Source organism: Mya arenaria, chromosome 4 (assembly GCF_026914265.1).
Source record: "Mya arenaria isolate MELC-2E11 chromosome 4, ASM2691426v1".
NCBI classification, from domain to species: Eukaryota; Metazoa; Mollusca; class Bivalvia; order Myida; family Myidae; genus Mya; species Mya arenaria.
The window spans coordinates 39,588,148-39,599,939 of NC_069125.1; the positions used below are offsets into that span (position 1 = coordinate 39,588,148).

Below are 11,792 nucleotides of genomic sequence, written 5' to 3' on the forward strand. Positions count from 1 at the left end.
ATTGAACTCTGTTAAGTGAGTTTAAAAGTTAAATAAAGGCTTGATTATTCTAATCTGGTCTTTGATAAGCCCTCCCAGCCAAGACATGAATTAACAGGCTGTTGAAATCTACTATTTTAAAATATATGGTTCATTGCCTAATTTCTGTTTTTGTTTAAACCCTGTTGCAAAATAAACCAGGTTTTGAAATACAGAAATGATGACTCAGTATTGGTTTAATACGAACAAAAATACAATCACTCAACATTTAAATTTAAGTGAGTTACGCAATAGTGTATGTGGTGGAAAGATTTAACTTTCATTTTAATTGATAACTCAATACTGGTAATGAATGAAAATATAAACTTGTAACATTTACTACATTCATGTGAGTTTTGCAGTTGTGTAGGTGGTGGAAAGATTTTATCTTTTATTCAGGTATTTGGGAATGTCAATAAAGATAAAGAGGGCATTAACATTTCGAAACACACCTTCATGTCCTGCCTGAATATCTCAAAAATATCCGGTTTTTAAATCCTTATTCAGCATATTTATTCTGGTTTGTGTTTTTATTTTGGCTTATCTGATTTTCAAAGCAAAAAGGTTTAGGTTTCTTATCTCATTATTACGAGGCCTTTTCTTTCCATTTTTTGAAAAAGACCCTAGACATTTTGGAAAATTTATGTCGTGAAATATGCCTTTTTTGGGAAAAATAATCGCTTTACATAAAAAATAGGGAATTTTACAGTTAAAAGAATGGGCTTTTTTATCTCCTGCAAATGAGGAAATTATTAAAATATTAGTTTCTTTTCCCTTTCAAATGACCTGAAATGACTGAAATATTAATCTGTGTGACTGTGAGTATAAATATATATATTGAAATAAACCTTGACTGTTAATATTGTATACTGATCTCTGAATGTGATGAAAAACAATGATTTCTGAATTCAATAATGCCCAATACTTTACATCCCGCATTCATTAGGATGTTGAATGAATTATTATAGTTAAAAGACTTTTAAGAAAAGAATCCTGACCAAAAGTAAGAAAAAATATATGTGTATATGGCTGTTATATTGCTTTATCCTACTGTGTCCCTCAGTGTGACTTAAAGTGGAATTCTGATGCCAATGCAGGAAATTCACCTCAACCTGTTTGTGAGTATATATGCCAAAGTGGTAATTCAGTAGTCAAATGCTGAGAGATCCATAATTAAAGATCCCGTAGCACCGACAGTTTATAAAGAAGTAATTGCTGTCCTCTCTCCTGGTCTTTGTTGGGACTCCGTTGACTATAAAGTTAAGTCTTCTTTCCTGAGAGTCCTGTGTTCCCTTGGCAACATGCTCACACCAAAAGATCAAAACAGATTCTTTCTCCGTACAGGGAGTTTTGAAGTAGTTCTTTGCATTTGAGGGCTTTGGCCTGCCACAGTGAAAGTTGATGTCCAAATGGTTTCTATTCCCTGTTAAAAATATGCAACCTGTTGCTAAATTGCTCATACCTTTCGTTGCAGGCGATATGTGCTGGAGCAGTCTTCTACCATCGAGGACTTTGGTCTGCCGACATGGAAGTTGACGCTATGTCTGCTGTGTGCCTGGGTCGTTGTGTGGCTTGTGCTGCTTAAGGGCATCCAGAGTCTCGGAAAGGTAATATTTTACACCTGAAAACGTAAAAACAAATAATGAAATATGTATACTCATAATTATCTACTGAACATAAGCATAAAATGATACAATATAAGAAGTGAGCAGAATTATTCATGACTGTATGATTTTAAGAAGAATTAGATATATCTATTTGAGATGTATGGTTTAATGCCTTTCTTCTGAAAGGAAATACCTGACATGAAAGTTTATTGAACCGGGATTTTAAGCTACATTTTATCTTATAATTCTGATATAATACCAGTAAACTTGTCCGTTCGAAGAAAAAATTTAAGGAGCATGTATAGTGATAGCTTTGGTGTTTTTGTTTGAGTGCAAAAACTTTTAACCTTGACTACAACTTCAAGCCCTTGAAAATATTTTAATGAAACTTGGAACACATGTTGGCAAAGACAAATATGCACATGTATAATGTTCAAGGCCCATAACTCTGGCGTACATAGTTACCAAGTTAAGTTGGCGTTCGCTCCATGGCTTTATTGGATTCAAGTAATTTCAACGTTTTCCTTGCTGCTTACAGGTTGTGTACTTCACCGCACTGTTTCCCTACCTCATGTTGACCATCCTGTTGGTTCGGGGTGTTACACTAGATGGCGCCATCGACGGCATCATCTTCTACCTTAAACCCAATTTTGAGAAGCTTGCTGACCCAAGGGTATGTTGTTTTTTTGTAGTCATTAATACTGATTTTAAATGTAACATATTGACAGTACAGTATGTGTCGGATTACGATGTCATGTCTGTGATCTGCAATTCTGAACAATTAAGCATGGTACATGGTTATTGACCTGTTTCAATGAAAAACTAAGTTGCCAATTTTTTTTCCATTAGAACAATTAATGATTCCATTATACTGATTAATGGAATTTTTTAGCCGCAATTAAGTACAAAAGGTAATACTGAAGTTATAAAGTCAAAGCATCTATTTTTGTTACTCTTCTACATGGAATGTATGACTGGCTATGCTCGAGGCCTTATACTGGTAATTTGTTTCCCAGCAAAACTGAATGATGAAAATGCCTGCAAGTTTGATGATACTGTGAATACTGGTACAGTACACTCAACGAGTAAGACCCACTTTCCGTTTCCCTCTGCAGATTTTTGCTATTGCGGCCAACACAATGATTTTATCGACTGTCCGAGTTTGAAATTAAGGCCCTCGGAGGGTGATCAGTCGACCGAAGATTAATGAACTCGGCGTTCTGCGGAGGGGTTAACTCAGCAAACTCTGCAGACACTTGATAAGAATCTATGCTAAAGTTATTTTATTTTATTAAAATTTTCAATCGATTACGACGGCTCCAGTAAATTGCAACTGTACATGTATTATTCTTTTTCCTCTGCCCATTTCGCATGAAGTTAGCTAACCACAAGAATGCAGTCGTATTTCACTCGTTACACATGGATCTTATAAACAAGTTTTTGCTAATGACTGATTAACACATTTCATCCGAGAAATTCTAGGTTACACATTCTCAGAAAACAGGAGGTCAAACACACGTTCAAAGTTCACAGCGCATGGTTTTGAAGGCCTACTTGCCGCGTTTTCTGTTGAAAATTCCATTAAACGTCAAAGCTATTTTTAACCACCAATAATAAATAGTATATTCTACATTGTATTGACGCACTTCATGTCAGAGGTCATGGTTCAGAATCGTGTAAATAGTCGGCTGCTTTATGAGGCAATAAAATTAGTGGCAATACTTTAATGATTCAATGTTTATTATTTAAGACAATATTCAATATGCAATTGGCGTTTACGGACATAAATACAAATTAAACATTGGTACATGTAAGAATCTTTTACGCTGAACAATGTGCATAAGCATAAAAATAAATAACTTCTAAACAAGAATGATTTCTTGCTTATCTGATTAGACTCTGAGTTCCGCCTCGGGATCATAAAATTGGACGATTCTCAACGCTATCGTTCATATTAAACTCGGCGGTAAGCCAGCCACTCCGAGGAACTCAGGGGGGGATTTTAGCGAGGGCAACAGTAATACCCTCGGAGGAAACCCACGATCAATCCCTCGGAGTGAGCAAGGAAAGTGGGTCTAACTCATTGAGTGTACTGTAGGTGACAGTTTCCTGCTAACCAATGATACTTAACATCAGATATAACTATTGCTTGCTAAACGGATAGCTTTTACAGATTATATCAGCAATAATGAAAGATTCACTAATTAAATTGTACTGGTATTTAACTTTAGACTACTGTACACTTGAAAGGTTTAAAAAGAAAAATGTTGATTTTTTTGTCTCATGTTTGCTCGAAAAACAGTAGGAATTAGCTCTTGACTCTCTCTTTAACGTAATGAAAATTTTGATTGGTCGAGATGTGTTTATTTCGGACCATAGACCATTTCAGAATCGAATAACATGATCCAAATGATGAGATTTTTTTTGTAACATTTATAACTTTCCTTTTAAGCATTCAAATATGCATGACGAAAGTTTATCATGTTAGCGTTTCAAAACATCGAGGAATATATACACAGTAATATACATGATTTGTTAATGTATTGCAAAGGGAGACAAAATGCTGCATGGTGTATAACTTAAAGTGTGGTATGCATTCCAACATATACACTTTTAATAATGACATCGGACACATAAACAATTGGTTCTTTGACAATATCATTGATAAAACATGATTATCTTCTTAACAAAATAAAAAAATTCTTACTTTTAAGCAGCGTTTCAAACTTAAAAGATAATTGATGAAGATTAAATCTGTCAGTCAGATGGACCAACTCCATTTCAAATGTAGTCTGACCGAGACAAATTAACCGGTCAGGACCGTCTGACTGAAGGTTTTGCGATGTGTGTCAACTGTTAGAACCCCTGCATTTTTCTCTTAATAAAGCTTTCTTTATACCCATGAAATGTCATCATATACAAAGAAAGTGGTTTTATTTTGTTACCATGGTTATATGCTCTGGTTCTATTTTGTCACCATGGCTATATGCCCTAGTTCTATTTTATTATTGTGGTTGTCTTATTTCACAATTAAAATAAAAACCAATGAAATCAAAATCATCACATCTTCTACTCCAGGTGTGGTCAGACGCAGCTACCCAGATCTTCTACTCCCTCTCAGCCTGTACTGGTGGTATGATCGCCATGTCCAGCTACAACAAGTTTAACAACAACTGTTATAGGGACTCAATCATCGTTGCATGTGTAAACTGCGCCACAAGCATATTTGCGGGATTTGTGATATTCTCCATTCTTGGATTTATAGCTCATGAGAAGGGAGTCAGCGTTGAGGAAGTTGCCACTGATGGTATGTTCATTCTTAAAAGAACACATTTAATGAAGTTGCTACATTTAAAAAAAACACCATAAATTCATTCATCTGTTATTACAGAATGCTAGTAAAAAAATATTTTCTAAGCATTGTTTCTTGGTACATTTGGAAAATGAAAATTTAGACTTTCTGTAAGAATTCTGGACCTATTGCCAGAATCAAAACCTGGGGACTTCTGTTCAGTTTTCTTCTCAAGCTCTCGTATAAATTTAATGTATCACATGGCTTTGCTAGTCTTGAGTATGATACAGCAATTACATACTTTCTTATACTTATGTAAATATATAATATATATTGACATTGATGTCAGTTAATTTCATGTCATATTTTATAAAAATTGCATAAAATCTTTTGCGACTTATTTGTCATGTGATAAAATATTCTTACATTTGTTGCCATTTAATTTAAACATTTATTAAATTAGGGAAAAAGCTGCATTTATAACTTAAAATTTGTTTCATTATATTCGTATTAATTAAATGGCAACTTGTAGACAAGATGCCATATTTCCAGTGCTCTGTATAGTATCTAAGATTGACTTTTGTTAAATTTCTTTTTCAATATTATTCTGATAATAATATATAACTTGTTTCTTTAATATATGGCGTATGTATCCATTTTTTCTTGTCATAAAGCTTATAATAACTTTCTCCCAAATAGGCCCAGGTTTGGCGTTTGAGGTATACCCAGAGGCCCTTGCCCAGATGCCCGTGGCCCCGATGTGGTCAGTCTTCTTCTTCCTGATGATGCTTACGCTGGGCTTCGGATCAGAGGTAAGAGTGAAAAAAGAGAGTCTTCTTTAGTTCTTAACAATAGCATCAAGCTTAGCTTTCTATTTTTGTTTGGTTTTATTGGTGAAATAATCTCATTTTAAAGTGTTTTGAGACTTTTCAAGGACATTTATGAGTATGTTAAAGACAATAAAGATAATTTACTTTTTTTTTGTTTATTTAAATGTTATTGAAGCTCATTTCATATACAGTTGAACACCGTTAATCAGTAATCGTACGGACCCAACAAATTACTTCGGAATAGCAGTTCGCGAATTATAGATGACGTGAAATACTCAGTCGTAAAGATTGCAATGTCGGTTACATGTTACCAATACGATACACTTGGTTTGAGTTATCTTTTGTATACAAAAATATTTGTTGATTTAGTGTTTAGTAATTGACAAATAATTTGTTATTATACTTCTTAATTAAAACGTCATAAAACATGCAGCGATCGAATCAGATGAGACATTTTCGAATGATATTTAGATTGTGTTAACCAGCAGTTATATACACACTACATCACTTATATGAGTCGATGTTTGAAACATAACGCGTGCTCAATGTCATTCTTTAACGAGAGCTAATTGTGCTCCATTGTCACCTCAAACTTTGACACGATCGAGTTCGAAATATGAATTGATAAATAGGTGTGAAAAACCAAATCGGGACCGTAATATTTACTTTGGAATAGCGATTATTTTGGAATAGCAAATTCTGAATAAAGACCAAAAACTTAGTTGAACAAAGAAGGAGTAAAATCGGGATCAAAAAATAATTTCATAATAGCGATAATTTCGGATGAACGGTGTTCCGAATAGCGGTGTTCAACTGTAACTGAATCGGATGTAATATTTTTTACCTGAGTTACCTCAGTCCTTTGATACAGGATCTTTACAGCATTATTGATGATTTCCTTAAACAATTGTGCCTCATACAATCAATGAAATCAATCAATACTGTTCCTTTATTGTTTTGAAAATGACAAGTTTTACAAGCCTTTATTGATTCCTACCCATTCTATTCATGAATATTGAAGAACTGTTTCTAATTAAACTTTTATGTTTTATAGATCTGCAAAGAATAGGTTGAAGTCCTTGAACGATTTTAATATTAAAGCTGCTCTTTTACAGAAGTTTTGATAATTTCGTTATTTTTTGTTTTCGGAATGAGCCAATTTTGCGTAAATATCTAAAAAAAAAAAGTGATATAAGACTGTTAACAAAAGATCAGGTTGCAGTTTTTCAAATTTACATTGAATATTAATGATTTGGCTAAAAGGGTGAGTAATACTTTCAGAAAAATGCATATAACATCAAATTTTGATCATAAATATGAAAACCATTGATCTGATTTTTTGTCAGCAGTCTTATATCACTGGTTTCCATGCACTTTCTCAAAATTATGGGCGTTTCAACAGAAAATAAGAAAGTCATCAAAACGTCCAAACTGTTAAGAGTGCAGCTTTAAGAATTAGGTATACCTCTAATATTAATATTGATCAGATTTTACTACAACAAGCGTTCTTCCTCTTCTACTATATTATTATTATGTATACTTGTTTGCTTTTCAAATGGCCTTATCTTTTTTATTAATTTTTTTTCAGTTTTCAATGGTAGAGTGCCTGTTGAGTGCGTTTGCAGATGAATACCCCCAGTGGCTGACGAAGACACGTGTTCGATCATTTTTGTATCGAACTATAGTCATGTTTGCCTGTTTTCTTCTCGGCCTTCCAATGGTCACTAACGTATGTACTTAACAAATGGGTCTTAATGATTTACTCCAGACATTTACACTAAACTATCAGTCTGTCCATCAGACTTAGGTTTTCATCAATATTACATTGATCAATTTTGACTGGATTTTTTTGGTTGAAAAATCAATATTGGCCAAACAAATTGCTAATGTTTAGATGTTAAAATATAAAAAAAATGTTAGTGCATCTGTCTTTCAAAAAGACAAGACAGGGTATTGTGATAGTCTAGTGTTGTTCGCTGCATCATTGTGCAAAAACTGTTGTCCGCTGCATTGTGCAAAAACTGTTGTCTGCTGCATCATTGTGCAAAAACTTGGCCATTACTCAAGAACCTTAGGACATTTAAGATATATTTAACAGAAACTTTAGTCACATGTTGACAATACGCATATGTAAAGCCAGGCCTATAACTGGTGACTTTCATAATTTTCAAGTTATGCAACTTGTTCTAATGGGAAAAAAAACAATAAACTGTTGGCATTCGCTTTAAAGTAATAATATTTTTGATGAATTGGAAGAACCAATTATCAAATGTTAACTTCACCACAAAATCATATCAACAATGAAAGGAACTCGTTAGATACTTAGGATGCCTTCCAGTTGTTGCTCATTCAGTTTTTTTTTCTATACATAGTTTTATTAGACGTCAGGGTATTATTCTTTATGCGTATTATTCTTTATTGTGAGAAACAAACAATATTGTTATAGTTAGCTAGGGCATAACCATTTACGAAACATCATATAAATATGCACCCACCCAAAGGAATAAAAAAAGCTGACAAAGGTTTGTTTGATTATACCAAAAGCCGCACCAAAGAATTGCTAATCTGGAAAGTTTTGCCTATAACTGGAATATTCTGGTTTATAGTCTGAATAAAGTTATGTAAGTGTGTTCATTCGGTGTAGCCGAAAAACATGTCTTATTTATTGCAAAAACCCTTTCATCTTTTTTTGTGATATATTTGACATTAACTTTTTTTGGAAAAGCTGAAATGATTTTGTGAAGGAATCATATTAAAATTACAACTACTATTACGTATGGAATGAACACGTCATATTCAAATGAGACAATATTTCCATTGTTATTTTCAAAACATTGAAGTATATGACGACAGTAAATCAAACTTATCTATGGTTGGCTTTGTTTGTTTACGTCATACCAGCATTAGGAAATACTTCAGTCTATCAATCAATAAGCCATTCGTGATCATTGGAGTGTATTCAAGTTCATAGTTCACGACGTATTTTGGAAAATTTCCATGTCAGGGGCAACAACTTTCTTGAACTAATTGTTAAGAGCCATCAACATTACTACCCCTTTTAAGGTGCAAGTTAGCATATTATGTAGTTTCTTAAAAAGAGAATATTCCTTGATGTGTGCCATGTTAGGATAAAATGATACAGTTGATACAATGTAATATGTTTATAATTTTTGCTAAACAAGGGCATAAAGTGTTTTTAGGGTGAAATTCGGCCCTTATTTCTCTCCTGAAAAAGTATACATTTTTCACCTGCCCAGATAAAAAAAACTTTCCATTTATATCTATTTTTTTTGTAGCAATATAGTGCCATTCATGGTTATGTCCATAGGTTTGTTGAATGCAAGGTTTGAAAACAAGTTGTACATTACCGGCATATGAATCATGTTTATATAAATCCCCTTTTGCCAAAACAGTGCTATTTTTTCCTCTTTCACAGGGCTCTGCCACCATACCCATAAAGTGGGGGAAAAACACTGGCAAAGCTAGACCAAATTTCATTGTGCAGATTCGGCCTGTTACTTGCTCCTCATGGAAATTTTTCATTCTTTCATCCTCGTAGGAGTTTTTTTCCACCGTTTCTTATACTAGAATAAACATAGTATAATTATACTTTCTCTGTCTCTCCTGGAAAAAAGCATATTTTCTGAAATAATGTGCAAGTCCCGGCTTACAGTGCCTACATGTTGCTAAGCCTATGCTTAAATAAATGACAGCGTCAGTGACTTTACACAGATTCCTGGTGTATAAAAGTCTAAATAACAAGTATTAAAATTGAGAATAAACTCAAAACCCGAACCCACTCCATCGAACCAGTATTAATGAGCTGTTGTCTGTTTCAGGGTGGTATGTGGTTGTTAAATCTGGTTGACTACAGTGTAAGTGGCTTCCCTCTGCTCTTTGTCGGTCTCTTGGAGTGTATCGCCCTCAACTGGATATATCGTGAGTATATTAGACCTGCAACAACTGTAGTTTTATTATACATTCTAAATTGTTAACTGGAATCATGCTGGGGCCGTATTTAATAAACATCTTAGATTGAACTTAAGAGATAAAATTGAAATCTAGCTGTTTTGGTTGGACTATAAGATTAATTGGCCAATGAAAACACTTAGATTTTGCTCCTTACATTAAGATCAATCTAAGTTGTTTATTGAATAAGTGCATTGATTCACAACTTCATTGTATTTGCTCCATCAATTTACTATGGTCTGAAATTGTTCACTCATCGACAATGCACAATGATGCCACATTATGTGATGCATGTCTATTTGTTTTTAAAACATAATCATACTACATAAAAACTATCCTACAATTTCGAAACTTTAAAACAATTAACTACTTTTATTTGTTGTCATCTGCTGATGCTAACCATACCCAATTTAAACCTTGAGCTTTGTGTTGTTCATTTCAGATTTTGAAAGGTTTGCAGAAGATATTGAAATGATGCTAGGATATAAGCCAGGCATTTACTGGCGGATATGCTGGAAATTTCTCACTCCATTTATTATAGTGGTAAGCCTTAAAAAAATTCAACTGTTTCTGATTTCAAAAATATTTTGCAACAATCTTGACACAGCTTTACTGAAAAAAAGGGGTTTTAAATATCATTTTTAAACTGAAAACTTGTAGTTTTTTCTGGGTACGTTTAAGTGTCATTCCCATGTAAGAAACTAGAGAAATGTTTCCCTTAAGAAAAAACTATGGTCAGAACACAATTGCCTTGTTGCAATAAAAAAATTAGGGTTGGGTGCAAAAAAACAGGTAAGTTTCTGAAACAGGAAAGTTTCGGTTTTGTTGCGCCTAAACCTTGGATCAAAACGTTTTTCTTTTATTGTTAGTAATAGAATATTAAATTGTGATTTTTATGTGTTCTTTCATGAATGGAAGTCATTAGCTCATATCTTGCATATAACAAACATTTTATGCAAGTAATATAATATTGGACCATCTTATCAATGAGCGCGTAACAGAATAGTATAAGGTTCAAATTTGGTTGAATTCAGAGCAAGTGTCAGATATTCAATTAAGAATTAAATTGGTAATCTTATGTTTCCAGTCTACCTAATAGTTTTAAAATTGTATCTCATTAGACCAAGAGTAAAGGATATAGCAATTGAATGTATGATATGTTTATGGATAAGATTGCACCCAGGTTTTAAACTTCTGGGACCAGAATTCACTAACACCCTGAGTTTCGGACTCAGAAAACTGAATCCTTTAATGTTTCAAAATATGTATAATATAACTAACTAATTTTGGTAAAGATGTGCCTGATAGTAGATTAGATCATTTGTACTAGACAAACAATTTTCATCATCTTACAGCTCCTGTAACAGTATTATTACAAAACTAATTTTTCACAACAATTTTTTTTTGTCTGAGTCTCGGGTCTCGAAATCAGACTCATGGAAAAATTGGTAGAAAGGGTCATGCTTGGAAATCTTATTTGTCATCTTATAATCTTATACAACTTTGTTTGAACTCATCTTAGATTTTTTGTCAGATTTTTATAGAAATTTTATAAATTTAACAAGCAAAGCATTGAGAAATTTTGTCCAAGATTTAATGGCAGTGACTTATTACAGAAATAAGAGATGATAAGAAACTTTATAACGTAATATCTTAATAATCAATTGCATCTACATTTCAGTTGACGATATTGATGAACATGGTATTCTACAAGGAGCCTGACCTTGACGGTGTGTTATATCCAACCTCTGCCAAGGTCGTTTCATGGTTGATTGCTATGTTTCCAATGGCAGTCATGGTTGGCTGGTTCCTGTACGAATATTGTAAAAATAGTGGCGGATATGAGGTATTCAGCTTGTAACATAAACATTTTGATTATTGCAACTTTTAGGTAACAATTAAGAAATTTCATTTCCAAATCACAAAATATTGTTTTTTTATGGAAAATTCTTGTATATTATTAAGAAGTACAATGTACCAGGAAAAAAACTTGAGTGACTTAACTTGTTTTTGGCTTTGAAAATTTGTGCTTAAGTGTAATAATTGACCTTAAGCCAAATCCAATTGCAACATGCC

At 33.3% G+C, this 11,792-nt stretch overlaps 1 protein-coding gene across 1 annotated transcript in view; it reads left to right on the forward strand.

The window, feature by feature from the left end:
• LOC128231338 (sodium- and chloride-dependent glycine transporter 1-like) overlaps positions 1–11,792 on the forward strand; it is a 32,465-nt gene that overhangs the window by 13,623 nt on the left and 7,050 nt on the right. Inside the window, exons 6-13 of the mRNA XM_052944013.1 lie at positions 1,493–1,625; positions 2,164–2,298; positions 4,704–4,932; positions 5,617–5,729; positions 7,336–7,476; positions 9,587–9,686; positions 10,159–10,259; positions 11,398–11,562. Coding sequence (XP_052799973.1) covers positions 1,493–1,625; positions 2,164–2,298; positions 4,704–4,932; positions 5,617–5,729; positions 7,336–7,476; positions 9,587–9,686; positions 10,159–10,259; positions 11,398–11,562 — 1,117 coding nt within the window. The remainder of the gene's footprint in view (positions 1–1,492; positions 1,626–2,163; positions 2,299–4,703; positions 4,933–5,616; positions 5,730–7,335; positions 7,477–9,586; positions 9,687–10,158; positions 10,260–11,397; positions 11,563–11,792) is intronic.